At 39.0% G+C, this 20,994-nt stretch overlaps 1 protein-coding gene across 2 annotated transcripts in view; it reads right to left on the bottom strand.

Moving 5' to 3' along the window:
* Positions 1–20,994, bottom strand: part of ano8b (anoctamin 8b) — an 88,393-nt gene that overhangs the window by 47,436 nt on the left and 19,963 nt on the right. For both annotated transcript variants that reach the window (XM_088348826.1, XM_088348827.1), the window contains exons 2-3: positions 4,588–4,698; positions 3,114–3,246 (exon numbers count right to left, since the gene is read on the bottom strand). In XM_088348826.1, the coding sequence (XP_088204952.1) occupies positions 3,114–3,246; positions 4,588–4,698 (244 nt within the window). The remainder of the gene's footprint in view (positions 1–3,113; positions 3,247–4,587; positions 4,699–20,994) is intronic.

The following is a 20,994-nucleotide window of genomic DNA, read 5'->3' as shown; positions in this document are numbered from 1 at the left end:
TGTGAAGTAGCGAGCGATTTCTATATTCTTGTTAATGCTGAATTGGACGCATTTTTGTCCAGTGGCTTTGTCTTAAAGATAATAAAACACATATCTCCTAGTGTATCCGCGCTTGGCAGTGCTCTACACATGTAAACAAACTACTGTATTGATCTTTTTCTGTTGTGTGAAATTGGGGGTGTCAACTGGCATTTGCAGCTAATTCTCACCATCTACTGTGAGTTTATATGACCCTTAATTATTTTATTCTGTTCTTAGCATCATTTTGCCAAGAGTGCCCTAATAAAATCCTTTCATACAAGAAGTCGAAATAGGTGAGAGCAGTTTATTGGAAACCCTATATTGGTCTGCATTTATTTTGCATTTATATAGCGCTTTTCAAGTCAATGAAGACCTCCCAAAGCGCTTAACAATGTGCTTCACACTTTTCCATTTTTACACACTTACTTACCGATAGCAGCATAAGCCATGCAAGGCAACTACCTCGGGGGCATTAGGGATTCAGTGTCTTGCCCAAGGACACTTCGACATATAAACCGGGGGAGCCGGGAATCAAACCAAATCAGATATGATATTGAAATATGCTAATCGACTAAGTATCTCAAAACTAAAGGTAAATCGCAGTTAAGGTAAGTTATGTAATAAAATTCTTTACTTTTGAGGGATAATTAAAAAGCTTATTCTTTGGTTTTTAATATTGGACACCATTTTCCTCACTGTTGTTTGTTACTTTGACTATTAAGGATTGTTATTGTCACAATAGGCCATCAATGTTGCTGTTCTTTCAGTACCACACTCTTTCGGGCTGATGTGCTTTTTTTAACCTAGGAGATTTCATAAATTGAACGGGCTCAGGGGCCCTTTAAACCAGCTTGGAATTTCTTATCTTGAAGAATTGTGTACAGTTCTCTCCTGTTCTCCTTGCAAGTTCAAAAATCATTGACATATTATCTCCTTATTTTGAATGTCCAGTAAACTAAACGCAACAATAATTTAAACTTAATTTTATTTCATTAACCAAAAAACTCTACCGATGGTGTTAAATATAATTACGCAATAATTCTTATGGGGTGAAGCCTGAATTTCATTGAGGAAAAATACTGTCCAAAGCTAACACTTCTTTGCAAATATTAAATTATATTGTTTTTAACCGCCCACATTTTGAGAACTTGTAGCATTAATAACCAATTTAATCACCTCTATTTTATATGATGACCAAATTAATTAAATGATTGATCGATTACTATTAAATTAGTCTGTATGCATACAGATGCAATGGCTTTTAAAGAAGATGTTTGAGAAGACTCACTCCGAAAAACAACGAAAAGTATCCAAAATTTGGGATAATTTCGCAAATATTACAAAAAATAAAGTGACCTAAAAGCATTTCAATCACAGCAGATGCATTTTTACAACAACATCCCTATTAATTGAAGAGCTCATTCCCCAAAGTAAGGTCTGCTTTTGAGCCATTCTCAGAGGCTTAGCTTCCCATTAGGCAAATCAGGCAATTGCTTAGTGCTCCCTAGTCAGAAAGAGGCATTATTTTTCCCACAAAGTACATATGGTTGCAGTGATCTAAAAAAAATGATATCAATTTAAAAAAAAAAATTGCCTTTATGGAATGATTACAATGGTGAAGGTTTGATAGACAGCAGTCTGCAAATTTTAAGTTGGACACTTGGTTTTGAACTTTCAACATACTGCAAATATAGTAAAATGCAGTATTTCCAATGTAAACATTCAACATATAAAGTTCAATATGATTTATCACCATAAGGATGCTCCATAGACCAGAGGGTAGGAAGATTTCTTAAGCCACAGACAGCATTGAGTTAAAAAAAAATTACCTGGGGGACAAACTGATTGATTTATTGATTGATCGGATTTTTAGGTATCTGCCGATACAAAGTCTTGAGTCTTATACTTTGGCAATACATTGAAAAAAGAATAAACACGCATGCAGACATTTACATGTTAGATTTCATCTTATATTTGATTTTAAATAGCATTTTATTAAATTGGTTTTGAAGGATTTAGAATTAAAGTAATTTAAGTCCCTTTTTAAAACCCTACATGCATTGAAAAACTAAATATGCAATAGGGCTATCTCAAAAGATTTTTTTTTCAATTAGGTGTGATAAACATCCTTTAAAAACATGATAAAAAAAATAGCCTGCACAGAAAAAATGTAGCCAGCTTTTACACGATGGCCTTGAGCGCAGTTCCACAAATAACCGGTTACACAACATTTGAATTAGTAATACTTTTTTGACCATTATACCCACGATATTTTTACCTTTTTTGTTTGGCAGGCCGGTTTAAGAAACCTGGCGTCCAGCAAAATACATGGGATAATTCTTTAATTAATACATAACACTCTGATTAGCAAAAAAAATATTCACAGGGTCCGTCCACCTTTTTCATGGCAAAATCAAGCACTTTAGAGCACCTTTAAAGCCAATTTCCAATTCCTACAGTACCCAGTATCTTGGTCTCTTAACCTGTCCTCTTGGGTGTGAAGCGTAGTGGGTGATGACGCTTCACATGACAATGCCATATGAACTAATGCCAGCTGCCGTAAAAATTCAATGGCAAAGCAAAGCCATCAGAGCAGGCACGTCGGCGTCATTTTAAAGCAGGCCTAATTATATACATATTTTTTTCAATTGATGCGTGGTTTATTGAGTCAGACTGCTAGGAATCTTAGAAACAATTTCAAGCATTTAGAAGCACAAACCTTAAAAACACACAATTACAATTAAAGCATTTTCAAGGATTTCAAGCACCTGTACGAGCCCTGTATTCAAGATAATCCCCCTGTTCAGATCTGATGTGTTTTTGAAGGGTTTGTCTAACAATTGAGCAGTGCATTTACTGTATTTTGAATTATAATAATTGAACAGAGGATGGGAGGAACATTTGCAGATAACTATGACTTTTCGCCAAAGTTTTTCTAGGAATGTTTCAATACCCCAAACAGGATACATGGTGCCAAGCTGATGCATTGATGGATGGATCTTTGAATTGACTCTGAGATATCATATTGTACTTAAGTCACCCAATATACTACGTATGATATAGTCAAATAAAGGGAAGAAAAAATAACTTACTTTTCATAAGTGGCAGTGACAAAGAACGCGTAGACATGCGTGTGCTTATGATGACGAATTTGGATGATGAGCTCTGGGATTCCCAACCGGATGTGGTTCAGTAGCCATAGCAACGTGTGGTCATCCGTAGTATCTGTGATGGAGATGAAAGATAAAAATATATTTTCAACTAACCCCTTGCACACACCTTTGCGCTAGGGGTACTCCATCAAACAGTCTGTCCTTTTGTGCTCGAGTAGCAACCCGGGGTTAATTGATTCACTGACAAACTACTGTGTTCTGTTTCCTCTAGTGCATTAGGGATTTGGCTGGGATGAAACATTTTCGGGTGGCTCTCAGTCTAAGCAGTCACCTAATTTTAGCAAAAGGTAGAAAAAACACTTTGACAGGGGCTCGACTAGTAAATTATTGGCATAAAAAGTGAGCCTTAGGGCTGGGGATCTTTCAAAGGCTCACGATTAAATTGCAATTATGGTTTAGGGGTGTAACATTTTAATATAAAATAATTATTGTGATTTAATCTTGTGTCTTGTGCATTTATATACAAAAGTAAAACAACAATTAAAGTCAGTTCCTTTATTTTATGTACCCTGGGAAACACATGCAAGCTGCAAAGTGAGAAAAATACCAGACGAACAAAAATTTAAGAGCAAAATGATCAATTTTAGTATTTTTCTGCTCTTTATTTTTGTTTCTTGTAAAGAAAATGTTTCATTGAATTTGGAAAGTTCAATGTTAGATTTCATATGATTTATAGAAGGGAGTATTCCTCATGCTGAGGTTTTTGAGTTTTTCCTTGCCCACATGTTGGTTTAAGATCAGGGGATAGTTTAATTGGAACCTGTGCAGTCCTTTGAGACATTTTGTGATTAAGGGCTATACAAATAAATGTTACTTGACTTGTTCAAACTTCTGCAAAAACAAACATTTTTAAATTTCGTCCTTTTGAATCCAGATGCTAACCTATCATTTAAAATCGAGGGGGATAAAAAGCATAGTTAAGTAAAAGAGAAAAAGAGACATCCACGTATCACATTTAAGTGCAAACTTTTGGCTTAAACAGCACGTCTGTGAATTATATTTTAAGTACTGGTTCTCTGGTTGATAAATGGTAGTCAGCAAATACAGTTTAAGTGGGTAGTTTCCTTGAAAGTGGAGCCTAAATTAGACAACATCCAGTGGATATTTTTAAAACCGCAGGGCTTTGTTTTATCGTATTGCAGCTCATTTTTTCTTGTGCTTCTCTCATTAAATGGTTAAACGTTTCTCTAATTCTTTAACTTTGTTTTAGGCTTAGCAAAATTAAAATATGTGTTGCATTTTAATCATTATAATGGAAAACTGGTCAATGAGTCCTTCCAAACCATTTTAAGTTTCATCAAAACATTATTACTTTATGTTGCAAAACACCAGCAGCAATTCACTTATTTGCATGTTTTGAGTAACTGTGTGTTTATGTGTTTGATTGTATGACCTGCAAATGTCATGAGAACATCACAATTCTCCGTGGGCACCGTCTTCATCCATGACTTATGAGACATGACGTGTCTGCCAGCCTGCAGCAGCCTCTTTCCAAACAGTTTATCTGTGTGGGTGAGAAAAAAAATCAAAAATGAAGGACAAACACAGAGAGTGGGTCAACTTCTAACAGAGACACACTGGATTTGGCAACTCCCTTTGGCACGAACACCATCACGATATGAGAGTGCCAGAATCCAGCAGAGACACATTATGTTAATATTAGAAAGTCATTAATTACAATGCAGTATAATAGCATCACTCTTTTAAAATGTTATCATTGGAAAAATGGGACATCCCTTATTTTAATACAATTCATTTAAAAATCTGATCTGCTCTGCCGAAACGAGTCGCAAGTTCTATTCCTAGCTACAAGCTGGTAACTGAGAAAAAACAAGGCCAATCATAAAGAAAAAAAAAATATATTTTTTTATTTTTTGTTATTTTGAAAGATAAGACATTCGAAAACACTTTCCCTGAATTTAATAACCCACTTAAATAGGAAAAATAGCGAATCCAGTTCAATATTTTCGATTTTAGAAAACAAATTTAAAGTTCTTTTAATGTGTAAATAAAATAAATAGGTGCTATAATTGTCTTCTCATCTGGTCTAAATCTTTATTTAGATGTGTACAAATGCCTTCTTTAAAATTAAACTTTAAAATGAGACTATCCCTTTAACTGTAACAACATTGCCCCAAAAGGGCAAAGAAAACTTAAAACGTGATTTCTCAGGTTTTTAATCACAAAAAAAGGTGGATGGAAGATTTATAATTCAAATGGGCAAATCTTTTAAATAGTTCATCGTAAACATTTGACGATGGTCTCATTTTAAAGCTCATTTCTTATACTTTCTGTTGATACAAAAAAAAAATAAATATGATAGTTGCCCCACTGTGACTCATTTCGGTAGATCAGGTCACAAATAATGAATGCAGCCTGTCAAGGGCAAAAAAAAAACCCCAAAACTAGGAACATAGACTACTGAAGGCAATACGTATACTAAGCAAGCATATAACTGTCCAAACAAAGTTGTAACAGGTACAAAAACAGGGTACATCATCTAAACACAACCAGGTAACCCAGTAAAATACATAAAAAGCATCATGGTTTGTTATTGGCGCATCATCTTCTTAAATTGTAGTGAAAGGAACCTAAAAAGCTGTTATGTTACTACGGTCCCAGTCTTAGCTGCAGATACAATTAATCTGCAGCTATGTAGGGGCCTAAAACTGTGATGCAAGAAAATAGCTGACACATTAAAATAGTTGTGAAAAGCAAAGCTTAGCAATATTCAATTACTTTACTGAATAGAAAAATCCAGGGTAAATAACTTTTGTTTTTCACCCTAATCCAGAGACCCCTCACTACTTCGCGCTTCGGTTATCGCTAGTTCAATGCGACGCGGATTTTGAATTGGATTGTCTTTATTCTTATTGATATTAACGTATTGTTCATTTTGCTTTGACAGAGAGCAGACAGCTATCATGACGGGCAGGTTGTATGTATGTGTGCTCCAAAGCAAAACTGAGAAACGACTGCTAGCTTCAATTAAATCGGACTCTGAGGAAAGCCTGAAGAGAGCAAATAAATGCTGATCACCAGCGAGTGCTCCATGGATTGTTATCTTGTCAGGGAATCGACTGAGACTGCATCAGGAGAAAAAGAAATAGAGAGGCTGCAGGTCTGGCCTACTGCTACAGCAAAGCTAATAACTCTCTTTAGGCACCCTTGCTGTACCTGACTAGTCACAAGCGCCAGAAACGGATGACCTGGCGCTACAACTCATGGGAAACCGCTACATTCGCGACTCTTGTATTTAAATCATGACAGAGACCAGGCTCAATCCAAGAACACCCATTGCTAGTGTACAGCTAGCCAGGCGCTCTCTAAATCGCTTTCTTACTCTGAAAGGAAAAGCCCTCCAATTTTGTCGTAAATTTTGTGTGGCAATAAAGACTATTTATCTTTGTCAATATATAGTTATTTTGCTGCAGTTGTATACTCTCAGTCGGTAATTATGTCATTTCCTGGTAAGTTTAGTATTATGAAGGTGTGACGATACTTCAAGGATGTTCAATTTTCGGATCTGGTCCCAATTTACCGCGATAACCAAGGGATCTCTGTACATTACAATACATTAATGCATGACCATAATGACTACAACAGCGTGTTCAAACCATTTCATTTGAAGGTCACATACAGAATAATGAAATGCTGCAATGGCCACTTTTGTTCACAACAATAAATAAAAAATTAAAAAATAAAAATCATTTTCACATTGTTTTAAAAAACTGCAATACAACATCTCTTGATTCAGGGTTTTGAGGAAAACAAATGTGGATTTTTCAAGTTTAAATCAACCCATGAACTACATCATATAACCTCTACATTCAGAACTAATCCAAGAGCAGACTGTCTTGGATTGAATTGTTTTTCTTGAGGATAAGTATACATTTTTTGGGGACGGAACAATTCTTTGCATCAACAATTTAATATTTTTTTATCACATTGCTTTAAAGAGTATTAGTTGTTTGAGTTATATATTAATCCCTTTGATTTTTTTAAACCATCCCATCTTGTCTGATAATGTTCTTTTTTATTTTCAAATAAAAATATAATGCGCTCTGAAATATATTTTTTTAATACCTTGGGCTGCTAAAAATGATTTCTGGGCCACAAATGTCCCCTGAACGATACTTAGGACACCTCTTGTCTATTTGTTTCACAAATAATCTTTGAACCATTCATTCTAGTCTTTTTCTCATGGACACCAGATTCTGAAACAATTCCGTACAAAATGAAATCAAACTGTACCCAAAAACACTGTTAGCTATTTAGTGTGTTGAATACGTTAAACTTCCATCCCTCCATCCATTATTTGCACGACTTTTCCCCAGTAGGGTCGCGGGGGTGCTGGAGCCCATTCTAGCTATCTCCAGGCATTGGGCAGGGGACACCCTGAACTGGTTGCCAGCCAGTCGCAGGGCACACAGAGAAAGACAACTCACTCACTCATTCACACCTCGGGACAATTTGGACAGGCCAATTAACTTGACATGCATGTTTTTTGGAATGTGGGAGGAAACCTAGAGGAAAACCCCACAAGCAAGGAAGGAACATGCAAACTTCACACAGGAAGGTTCGATCTCATGACCTCAGAACTGTGCTGCACACGCGCAAACCACTGCGCCGCCGTGCTGCCCTACATTAAACTTGCCAATTGTAAAAAAATAAATTAAAAAAACTACTGTACTTGATGTTTCATGTTCTGTCACTATTTCCAACTTTCTTGAAGTCAGTAATTACCCTTAAGAGAACACAATTTTTTTATATCAAGCCCAAAAAAAAAGAGTTACATTTGGAAATAGAGGCAAAAGATCAACGCTATTAGAATAATTGCGAAAGCTTTTGACAACCTTTTCCGCTTCCTTTCCACAGGGAGTTTGGAATAAAAGATGACAGGGGGAATAAAAGAAACAGCTTGGTGGTATTTAACTTTGTACTTGCAACAAGTTTGCATGGATATCTTACAGTAACATACTGTGCATTGGGTAAAATGTTGCAGACAGCATGGTGGCATGAGACCCATTCTAATGAGTCCTGCATTTATTACTGTGGGCAAAACTCAGCTCCGCGGCAGCAAATACAGTAATTTAATGTATTAACTAAGGCCTCAATTTATAAGTATTTTTATATTTGAACAAAAGTTTTTTTTAAAATAATTAGAAAAACACAAACACATTCCTACCCTTATATCTTTCAGATTTAATTTTCTCCTATGTTCCGGTCCGGAAAATGCTGGTCTACTAGTGATCCCAAGAGCCAAGAGGAGATCCGCAGGTTCAAAAGCGTTCTCCATTCGGGCCGCGGTGCTGTGGAATGCTCTGCCCTTTGAGATTCAATCTGCAACCTCAGTTTAAATATAGGCTTAAAACACACTTTTATTCTTTAGCTTATGAATGACCTATATTTCATGTTGACGATATTATTTGTCCGTTGCAGCCTGGTCATCCTGGAAGAGGTAATAACTCATGTGCGGGCCCTTCTCAAGGTTTCTTCATTTTCCTCATGTTGAGGTTTTGCCCAATTGGCCCCGCCCGTGTGTGTCACAGTTGCCATGGTGCCCAATTGGCCCCGCCAGTGTGGTGCCAGCTTTGAGAGATTGACTTTCTGTTTATATAAAGCTCAGCGCTCTCTTGGTTCAGGGTCAGCCCGTCATACGAACTTGTGCCCCACAAGACGTGGGTTCTGACTCGATCCTGTTTTCCTGTGATATCTCCAGTCCAGTATTGTTCCCGTTTATTTTTGTACTGTTTAATTTCGGGTTCCAGTTTTGTTTTCCGTCTGTTTTTGTCCTGTTTGTTAATTTCTCCAGTTTTTGTTGCCGTCTAGTTTCCCATGTTTATTTTCGTTACCTCAAATCATTATCGCTCTCGTCGGTCTAAGGCTTCCTGTCTTTCCATGCCAGACCGGCTTCCTAACGTGCATGACTCCCCATTTCCCATAAAATAAAAGGCTTGTGTGAGAACGTCACGCGATTGGGTCCTGTTTCTGTTCTGGTTCTGACACAAATTGCCAAACAAATCGAAATTTCCAAACTGAACGAAGATTTCGAAATCGGAATAAAGCAAATGTTTGATTTAAAAATAATAATTTTAAAAAATTAAAACGAAACGTTTTTTTTAATCTTTCTTGAAAAAGTTGTCGGCCACCCTGGCAGAGACGTTGTGTAAGTTGTACGCCCGACCTAAAAGATGCACGCCCCGGGCGTCCGGGCAGACGTTATTTCAGACATTGATATAACACTCTTTAAAATACAAGCATTCATGCAAATACATATCCTTCAAATTTATTTACAAATATGTTTTATTTCATCAAACCCTAAACTGAAATTGTTCACATCTCTAGATTATTAATGAAGTAAATAGTACTCTCTGTTCAAGCTGCAGCTGTTTTTCAAGCTGGTATACTTATAGAAATGTATCTAGACAGTCTAAGCATTGTATGAAAACTGATTATGGACAAGTACAGACTAACAAAAGATAGATATATGCCTGGAACTTTGATGTAACACTTTGTGAAATCGAATTTTCTGTTCCAGCCAGACTGTGACCCTGTGAACAAAGCAATAACCAATAAAGAATGCTTGGATAAGGTCGGTTAGAATGAACTGGAAAATCTTAAGGTATTAAAGCCTCAAATTGTTCCATTATAGCATATGTTCTTCAGCACTCTACACTCTCAGTGTACATTGCAACTTTGCAACTGATGAATGTCCTGAAGTTTTGGCAAAATTAATAACTCTCAAACTTTATAGAATTTGGCATCTAATATGTCTTTACATGATATGATTACTTCACAAACCACCCACACATTGATCATAGAAACTACTACCAAATTGTGACCTATAAAGTTATTTCGTGAAATGCTTTATTCACAAAATAATAGAACAGAGGCAAAAGAGTCAGCGAAAAATTACTCTTAAGCGGCTGAAATCCAGTGGATTTGGAGATTTTCTAATTCCGGAGTATAAAAAGGGAAAAAAATGTTAGGATTTGATGAGTTATTAGTTGTCAATTGATTGATTAGTTGTTGTACCTCTGCCAGAGCGACATGCATGCAACGCCAATGGCGATTGGCATTTTGCTTTTGGTGTCAGGTGTGCGCATTAATCCTTTAATCCTCAAGAAACGAAGACAAGTAAAAAAATATTTGGTCCATTACCGCGGCAACCATGAATGACAACAACACAAAAAAACAACTTCTCACATCTGTGTTGCAATCTAGCACTATCCTTTCTCCAAAGTGTGATTGCCTTGACTCTGTTGTCTAGAAATAAAGGTCTCACATTTTATGTAGTAATTATGTAATCGCCTTTGTAATCGCTATCCGACTCAGGTAGTTGCCATCTTGAATGGCCACATGATCCAAAAACACATGACGTAAACAACTTGTAGCAGACCTGAAAACAGTGCCGCTAATAACTGCTTTAGGTGTGCAGGGAAACTCTGAGAGCGGCTAATAGCAGCTGTATTTTTGACTTTGTATCCTGAAACACCCTTGTAACTAGAGGCAATATTTTCCCGTTCAGGTACCCCGTAAACTTAAACTCACATGTAGAGATATTCGCAAGTACAAAAAGATGAAATGGGGCTAGAATAGGGCTCCACGATTGACCGAAATCTAATTGACATTGCGATGTCACGTCTTTTATTTTCAAAGATTTATCGACAGCAAACACTAACAAAGCTCCCCAGAAGAGGGCACTGTTGACTTAGATTTCACCTCTTAATAATCTTGTAATATTCACCTAAATCTCAAACCAAGACGCACCCAAAGTAAATTGAATGCTGGATTCCAACTATTTGGGGAGTCTGGACGGTTTTGGTTTGTTTCGAAAGGAAACACTCAAGTTTTTTCCCAACTTACATAATTACTGCAAGTGCTACTAACATTTAGTAATCTAAATTGGAACACACAGAAATAGTAAGTTTTTATTCTTTACTGTTTTTCTTTCTTTCCAATCACATGCAAGATGAGTAGAACGTTGGCATCTTAGCTGGAAAACAGCTGGTACAAATGCATAAAGCCTTTCCTGGTCCCAGGTCAAATTTGATTACAAGCTGAAAAACTAAACATTCGTATTTTGCACATTTTTCTAAGGGTATGTCCAGGCGTTTCCAAAAGTGGCCATTCGCAGACTCCAAAAGGACCATTGACTAGTGACATCATACATACACCGGTTTGCTTACTAACAGTTTGACGGCCCGCAGGCAGGTTAAAGCATGTCAAGAGTATTAACCGTTGGATGCATAAGTGGGATCAAAAATGACCCCATAGGTTTATATTTTTTAAAATCTTTAATAATAAAAAAGTTGTAAAACTGTTATATTCTAAGTATTCCTCATAAAACATGTGTGTGACATGATCTCATGAGTACTTTTATTCCCCCACTAATTATCGACCCCACTCATGGAAAAGTCCATGTACTAATAGGTCATGGATCCAAGAGTTAAGTACTCACAAAAAACAAAACTAACATAGCAAATGCACTTTCCTTTTAAGATTGAAAATCGCATCGAAATTGCAATAATGGTCTGAAAAATCGCGTTTTTTCCCCCAAATCGTGCAGACCTAAACTAGAAGCTGTCGAATAATTCAAACGAGAAAAAAACATAACTGTGGTGAATCGATTTCATGCCCAGCTGACACATGAACACTCCCCATTCAGTCTGAATGGAATAGTCTCATGAGAGGATTACGCATTATGAGAAAAGCAAGGCGTGATGGTAAAGACAATGAATTATCGCTTTAGTGCAGCATACAGAGCTCAAATTTGCATAGTGGGCAACTGTCAGACTTGCACAGAAAGGGATTTTTAAGGAACTCGCAGAAAGAGTATGCAGCTAAACAACTCACTTCTTAAGAAAGTGTTGTAACTATCCATCTATCCATCCACTATCTGCACCGCTTATCCTCAGTAGGGTCGCGGGGGTGCTTGAGCCCATCCCATCTATCTTCGGGTAGTGGGCAGGTGACACCCTGAACTGGTTGGCAGCCAGTCGCAGGGCACACAGAGACATACAACTCACTCATTCACACCTAGGGACAATTTGGACCAACCAATTAACATGACATGCATGTTTTTGGAATGTAGGAGGAAACTGGAGAGCCCGGAGCAAACCCACGCAAGCACGGGGAGAACATGCAAACTCCACACAGGAGGTTCAATCTCATGACTTCAGATCTGTGCCACACAAGCGCTAACCACTCCGCCGCTGTGCTGCCCGTGTTCACCTCGCGTTGCCCAATTTATGTTAGGCCAAACTGAACATTAGACTAACAGCGACATTTTCTTTGTTGCACAATAAAAGACTCATAATAATGGCCAAAAACTACCGTAAATTCCGGACTATAGAGCGCACCTGATTATAAGCCGCACCCGCCACATTTTAAGAGGAAAACCGATTTTGTACTTACACAAGACGCACCTGTATATAAGCCACATGCGCCCACATTAAAAAATGTAACACAAACACAAAATTAACCCAAACCCGACTTTAAGTCTGGCGATTGAAACAGAAAATCCTTCATTAAAGTACACAGTCCAAAAATCACAGCCGGCAAAATGAACGGATAATGATACCGGTACTTAAGGTTTGATGCAGACCGGCAGAGTCCGGGTCCCGTTGAAAGTAATCCAAAGAAAAAAGTGTATATTTCCAAAGGTAAGGGTGGGAAAAATATATATCCACTATTGTCCGCCGTGTCCACAAAGACTCATCTTTACCGGTCCCCACTTCCCGTCAACCCGCGTTTGTTACGCCCCTTCTTTTTAATTCGCCCGTCCAAAACATATCAGAATAAGTGTCCAAAATAAATACAAATAAATACATTACAAAAATATACAGTTGCAAATACATATTATACATGGTTACACATATTTACAAAGAAAGACGGTACACCGAGAGAGTTTTCAAAGCTTTAACAATAATAATATAACTTTCATCCGGGCAGTTAATGGTAGCAACACGCTAGCAACACGCTCGCAACACAGTAAACAGGTCTGTTAAAAAAACATACCGTACTTGTAAAAATCACGGTAAACCGTCCTCATCTTCCTCCTTAGAACTGAAGCCATCAAAGTCGTCTTCCTCAGTGTCTGAAAGAAACGGTGTCATATAGACGTCGTCCCCCGCTCCCGCAGCCTCACTCTCGCTGTCACTGTCGCTGGTGTGCCCTCCTCTCCGTCACGCAGCAGACCGGCTTTTCGGAACCCGTTGGTGATGGTGGATTTTTTTATGCTGCCCCAAGCTGTCAGGATCCACTGGCAGACTTGCGAAAAAGTTGCCTTTCGCATGCGGCCATTTTTAGTGAAAGATTTCTCGCCGCTAGTCTAGCCAAGAAGTTGCAGTCTTCCTCGACGCATTTGTTTGGGGAAAAAGTAGCGGCTTATAGTCCAGAATTTACGGTAGTAATATTAATAATAATAAATGTTTTGTTTCAATGATCAGTTTTTGGAGTAGCACTAAAAAAAATGGTGCCTGTTTTCAGAATCACACCTTAGATTATTGTGCGTTGAGTTTGTTGTCCTAGCACCTTGCAGGGTTGGGTTATAATTGTAATAACACACAGCTTTAAAAATATCTAATATCGGGTCAGTTCATACTTGAGGGTGCCGTTTGAAGCTTTAACAAGTTTGAACAATCTAAAGTTCAAAAGACGATAACCTCTCTTTGGTGACGTTTGGTATTTAGTTGAACACCCATGGCATTTTTGTGTTCTTCCTGAAAGTCACAGCTTTGCTGGAATGCAGTTTGGAGTTTTCTTCAAAACGTCAGCAATCTATATAACCTGTAAAATTATAATTACCTAATTGAAGCATCTGATAGCGAGAGGTAATCAGAAATGATGATGTGCACACTAGCAACAAAATTAAATCAATTCGGCGACTTCAGCACAATTTAACGGACGCGACCAAATCAATCTGTGTGATTATGTGATCCTCTGTGGATGGTGAGAAAGGGAGTGAGCTCAATAAGTAATCATTGTGCATTAGTTCATCATTGCTCGCGGTTCAGTTCAGCCACAATGGCAGGCAGAGGATGTCACTATAGAGGACGAAGACAGCTTTGATTCCTCATGCCTTCAGACATTAACTAAAAAATGATCAATGTCAGGTTTCCACCCAGGATAATTTATTTCAGTGGAATTCAGGAAAAAAACACGAATTTATAATTGAAACAGAATTGACTGGAAGTAACGAGAACATTAGTACATTTAAGAGAACAAACTGGCATGGTTGGCTGTGAAATAATATGAAGACTGCAAACCAAATTTGACAATTCAGGTTTGTTGTGGTCACTATTTAAATGACCCTCTGAAGATAAAGTGTAGGCAACCAATTGGGTTGCTTTAAGTCAAAATTAGGCCTGTGATGACAAATACCCATCTACCCATGCATCCATCCATTTTCCTTCGCTCATCTGGGGTCAGGTCGCGGGGGGCAGCAGCCTCACCAAAGAGGCCCAGACCTCCCTATGCCCAGCCACTTTATCCAGCTCACCGGACAGGATCCCGAGGGGTTCCCAGGCAAGCCTGGAGACATATTCTCTCCAAGGTGTCCTGGGTCGTCACCAGGGCCTCCTGCCAGTGGAACATGCCCAGAACACAGCTGAAGGGAGGCATCCAGAAGGCATCCTTATCAGATGCCTGAGCCAACTCAACTGGCTCCTCTCAATGCAGAGGAGCAGTGGCTTTACACTGAGTCCCTCCTGGATGGCCGAGCTTCTCACCAGTTTATCTCTAAGGGAAAGCCCAGCCACCCTGTTGTGGAAACTTATTTCAGCAGCTTTCATCTAGGATCTTGTCCTTTTGCTCATGACCCACAGTTCATGACCATCTGTGAGGGTAGGAATAAAGATCGACCGGTAAACCGAGAGCTTTGCCCTTTCGGCTCAGTTCCTTCTTCACGAGTACAGGGTCCGCATGACGGCAGACGCTGCACAAATCAGACAGTCGATTTCCCATTCTAGTCTACCCTCACTCATGAGCAAAACCTAGAGATATGTGAATTCGGCCATTTGGGGCAAGATCTCATCCGCATCCCAGAAAGAGCATGCCACCTTTTTCTGGCTGAGAACCATGGTCTCGGACCTGGAAGTTCTGATCTTTATCCTGGACACTTCAATCCGCTGCGAACCACTCCTGTGAGAGCTGAAGGTCACGGCTTGAGGAAGCCCACAGTACCACATTATGTGTAAAAATCAAAGATTAATTGTTGAGGCTTCTAAACCAGACCTCTTCCCTGACAGGACTGCGCCTAGAAATTCTGTCCATAAAAGTTATGAACTGAAACCGTGACATAGGGCAGCCTTGGCAGAATGCAACTCCCACAGGTGACAAATCAGACATACTGCGAGCAAGGCAGGACCAAACTCTAGCACCGGTCATATAGGGACCACACAGCCTGGATAAGACTGTGGGCTACCCTATACTCCCAATATACCCTAACCCTAACCCCTAGGATTCGACTTGAGGGATCCTCCTCTCCGTTACCCCCGTATTGACCTTACGAGGAAGGCTGAGAAGTGTGATTCCGCTGTAGTTGGCACACACTCTCCAGTCCCCCTTCTTGAAAAGGGGGACCACCACCTAAGTCAGTAAGTCCAGATGTATTGTCCCCGACGTCCACGCGATGTTGCATAGGCGTGTCAACCATGACTTGACCAGATTGTCGTTTGTGCGTATGTACCAAACCACAGTTCAGAGTACCCACCCTCCTTGGAGTCTTTGGAGGGTGTGCTTGAGAGCGCACCCCCAGGGGACTCCCTCTTACTGCTGGGGAACTTTAACGCTCAAGTGGGCAATAAGACCTGAAAAGGCCGTGATAGGAGCAAAGGCCCCCCTGGATCGTGATGAGAAATGCTACATTGATTAATCGACTGATGAGAGAAAATGGGCAAAACGTTTTTGTTTTGGTTTTTGGTACAAACTCGACTGACTCATTCAGTGCCTTAACGTATTTATCCGTTTTTTAAAGCATTATTCTTGAGTGCCAAAAAGTTAAAATACGTTTTTTGTGCTTTATTTAAAAAAATGTCGCAGGGGTTTGCCACAGTTTATCAGTAAGCATCATGCCTCGGAGAATGATTTCAGAATTAAAAATCACAATTACATTGCAGGAACTTCTTTGATCAGATCTCCACACATTGAAGGAGCACCCACTTCCTAGTCTTGCTTCCTGTATCCAGCAGTTGATGTATGTAGGCGGCCACATATTGCGAGTAGGTAGTGAAGCAGTGTGTGAGAGAAGGGAATATATGGATAAGTATCAACAGAGCTTTTTTCTTTGAAGTTCGTTCGTCATTGTCGGGGAAGAGAGGGATGACGTTTCATGCACGCGGTTGCCCTAGGAAACATTATAGACATGGTGACCAGAAAACGTCAGGCGCAGACAAGTTCTTGCAAACTTCATTCATAAGTTCAGTATTCTTGCAAAAAATGTTAATTTGCGAGTGAAGTGCCCTCGTTTTTATGGAAGGCAATGTTTAGACAATGCAAAGAAAACCACCAAAGTAAAAATTCTGCTTGCAACGCAACCTTTCACAAAAAGCAGTCCTCAACTTTTCTTAGAAATAAGTATTTTCATCAAAGTTAGCGATGTTCAACTGTTGTTTACCAAACAATGGTAAAAGCTTGAAACATACTTTTTTCTAATGAAAGATGAAGTTTAAGCTATTCTATGATATGTCCTATATAGCCTATATAGCTACAGTACTAAAATTTTTGTAGGGCTTCAAAAATGAGTCAAAATGGAAAAAAACTGTCTGGTACTTAGGAGAAGCGTCTAGGTTTCAATGAGTTAAGTGTCTTGAATGTACAATGGATGGGCTTTTCATACTTTCAGGAGTCATTGAGTACTTAAAGTCATATGCCATGTAACATGGTTGTTACTTGCATTTGAGCCACATTCTTAAAGGTCAAATTCTGCAGCGTTATAGTGAATTCAAGAGGACATGATGAATCATGGGACCAAGTGACAATTGTTGTCAATCCGTTGAGCTTTGGCGTGTACAATGATAGGCAATTAAAAAGGGGAAATGACTTTTCAAAGAACTTATTTTGACGACCCCTTATGGGAATACCAGGGCGTATCTATCATCTCCATCTGCGAGCTCTATTGTTAATGGTAATGTCTTGTTTATTCCGCAGCAGTGCTGCATATAAATCATTCGCCATCCACACTTCAGTCAGCGATAAAGACTTGAGGCCGACAAGTAATGATTCTGAGTGTAGAGTCACCATGCAGCCGTAAAATGGCTATGATTCAGTTTGTAGAGTCGCCTTGCGGCTATAAAACAGCTATCAATCGCTGAAGGATTTCAATAAAGTAACGTGTTATAATCACATAGGTAATATACAAACGTAATACTTTCATAAATTTATTTAAATAAGTCAAAAAAGTATATTGGAAAGATTCTTATTTTTCTTAACGCTAGTTTATGTATTTGGAAAATGTTAAATACAGTACTTTTGAAGAAAACATCCTACACTTCTTGACTTTAGTAGGATCCCACTGGTGCTGGAGCCCATCCCAGCTATCTTCGGGCAGTGGGCAGGGGACACCCTGAACTGGTTGCCAGCCAGTAGCAGGGCATTCAGAGACAGAAAACCCACTCGACCAGCAAATTAACTTGACATGTATGTCTTTGAAATTTGGGAGGAAACAAGAGTGCCTGGAGGCAACCCACACAATCACAGGGAGAACATGCAAACTCCGTACAGGAAGGCTGTTGGAGAGATTTTAAATGAACTGTGCTGCGGAAGCGCTTGCCACTCAGCTGGCGTGCCGCCCTTGAAGAAAACAGTTGGACACAAAATACTTATCCTTTTATATTATATTTCCTTAATTTCTGCCAAAGGGCAAACAATAAATTCATGGTTTCATCAATTCATAAAGAATCAAAACAACAAAAAACAATTGAATATCCATCTATTTTTAGATATTTTTAAAACCCATACTAATATTGATGTAATAAATGAACAGATTTAGTCCAGGGTTGTGCAAGAAATCAAATGTATTTCATTTATTTTCCAATTAAAGTCCATAAGAAATTAGACAAATATTTAAAATACTTCTATTAGCTCATACTATGAGTATTCATTTTATTTTAAAATTCATTGACATTTTCTGCACAGGACCTTTTTACATCAAAACATTCTTTATATACATATTTGTTTGGTTGGCGATGTTTTGTGTGAAAATGGTTGACATGGTTATCACCCAGGTTTTGAAAATAGCTCACCAGTGATGGGTCCAGGAAATTTGATTTTTAACTTGCCATGTTTTAGTGGTTGACTGACACTATTTTAATCAACTTGTAATAATTACAACCTGGTAATAACATAATAACAACATAGTAATAACATGATAAGTTAAAAACACATATCAAACTGATAGCCTTTTGTGCTAATCAGTCAAAAAATTTAATGCTTAGCTTCTGATCTAAAGATTACCCAGCCGTAACCTTGGTGAGTATACTTGAAGGCTCATGAAATGAACGCCTTCAGCATACTGTATTTTAGTACATACCTCTGTGCACCCTGGTTATATGTCAGTCACCCTTTGCCTTTTCTCTCCAATTGTGAACTTCATGTCTTATTTTCAATTCTACTGCTCTCCTCCAGTCCAGGAGTTGTCAACGGCTACTGTGAGAAAACACACAGCATTCTTGACCCTGGTATTTGAATTTCTTTTGGCTTTGCTTAGCAACTCTAAAAATGCCTTTGGATAAACACACAAGCATCTGACTTAAAACATGTTTCTTGGTCATTTTGTTCTCATTACATTGAATGAAGTGTAAACAAGCAAGGAATCTATGAAACGTTATAATTTTGCACAAAACAGCATGGAACCTGTGAGTCAGGCATATTAAGCCACAGGCTGCGAAGTCATTTTCTGCTACAGTTGATCAATTAGCTACCATGAAAGCAGAAAACTAGAAACCAGGCATTAATTTGAATTTCTTGTAGATATTGGATAGATAAAAGCCAAGATTCTCTATCTGGCCAAAGCATTCAAAATTGTGAATTTAGAGCACGTAAAAACACCAGAGGCCTACTCAAAATTGCAAAACAAAAGAGTTTTCCCCAAGTTGTTTAGGATATGGTATCAGTATCGTCACCTGAATCCAAGGGGGCAAAGTGCAACTGCTGCCCATCAATGCCCACGTCTGGCTCATTTCTGAAGAGTCGGATGACGCTTTGCAGTGTAAAACAACGGCGACCTCATGATGAAGGTGCTGTTTTTGTGAGTAAGATCAGGTGGTAACCATGGATTATCCATGCAAACCCCAACGCAAAAACACCCCGGGAGATAAATTGGCACGGCCAGGCTGTACTTGACCAAGACACACAACAGGAAGTGGCGCCCCTACGACCTAGGCGGTTAAGGGATCAATGAACCATGGAACATGAAAACACCACTGGTGCAACAAATGGTTTCTCACACCCAAATGAAAATTGTACTGTATTACGGTATACACATTGCATAGCATGCATATATAATTAATCAAACTGACTTTAAATTCAAGTCATGTTTATTCGTGTATACTTTAATCACAAGAAGTCTCAAAGGGCTGCACCGTAACCCTCAGTTGGATCGAAGTGGTACTACAACATGTCCTCATATTGCATTTTCATTTGCATTGAATTAACGTGCTAAGTAGCGCATAAATCACGTTAGGCAACAAATCAATGATTAAATTAATTGCCATAATTTTTAATAATCAATTTTATCGATTTGTTGTTGCAGCTATCATTTAAAGTAAATTATTGGTGTTTTTTGGCGGGGTCTTTGAGATGGGCTGACAGTGGACTGCTTCTTGTTCAACACCAAAGAGCTGCAAAACAATATAAATTGTTTTCCTGGCTAACCAGCTGTGAGTATTCAAATTAGTTTAAAGTGCAAAAAAGCAAAATAAGTTGTCTCTAAGGAAAGTAATAAATGGCCATCAATGGAAACGTGTGTTCTCAACCACAACAAATGATGAGAGGCAATCAAACTAACTAAATGTTAAAATATAAGACACACACATACCATAGCAATACATTTTTTCGGGGATCAGATAGCAGATACATCATTGTCCCAAATTTTTTTTAATTTTTGCAATTGACTTTCATTAAGCAGCAAGGTGACGCAGTGGTTAGCGCGTGTGCGGCACAGTTCTGAGGTCGTAAGATCAAACCTTCCTGTGTGGAGTTTGCATGTTCTTCCCGTGGTTGCGTGGGTTTTCTCCAGGCACTCTGGTTTCCTCCCACATTCAAACAACATGCATGTCAGGTTAATTGACCGGTCCAAATTGTCCCTAGGTGTGAATGAGCGAGTGAGATTTATGTCTCTGTGTGCCCTGCGACTGGCTGCCAACCAGTTCAGGGTGTCCCCTGCCCACTGCCCGAAGATAGATGGGATGGGCTCCAGCACCCCCACGACCCTAATGAGGATAAGCTATGCAGATAATGGCTGGATAGACTTTCATTAAGGCCTGTGGACAATATTAGGGTGGTTAGCTCGTAGCCCCACGGTGTAGAGGTCCACGGTTCAATTCCCACTGTCGCGGCCTTTGCATGGTCTCCCTGTGCCTGCATAACTTTCCTCCGGGCACTCTGGTTTCCTTCACATTCCAAAAAAATGCATAGCAGGTTAATTGGCGGGTCAAAATTGTCCTTAAGTGTGAATGAGTGAGTGAGTTGTCTGTCTCTGTGTGCCCTGGGACCTGCGACATGTTCAAGGTGTCCCCTCCCCACGGCCCGAAGATAGCTGGGATGGAATCCAGCACCCCCGTGATCTTACTGAAGA

This window comes from Urocampus carinirostris, chromosome 12, assembly GCF_059441175.1.
Source record: "Urocampus carinirostris isolate Australia breed hairy pipefish chromosome 12, RoL_Ucar_1.0, whole genome shotgun sequence".
NCBI classification, from domain to species: Eukaryota; Metazoa; Chordata; class Actinopteri; order Syngnathiformes; family Syngnathidae; genus Urocampus; species Urocampus carinirostris.
Note: the sequence above shows the minus strand (reverse complement) of the source record. Positions and strands in the feature narration are given on the sequence as shown.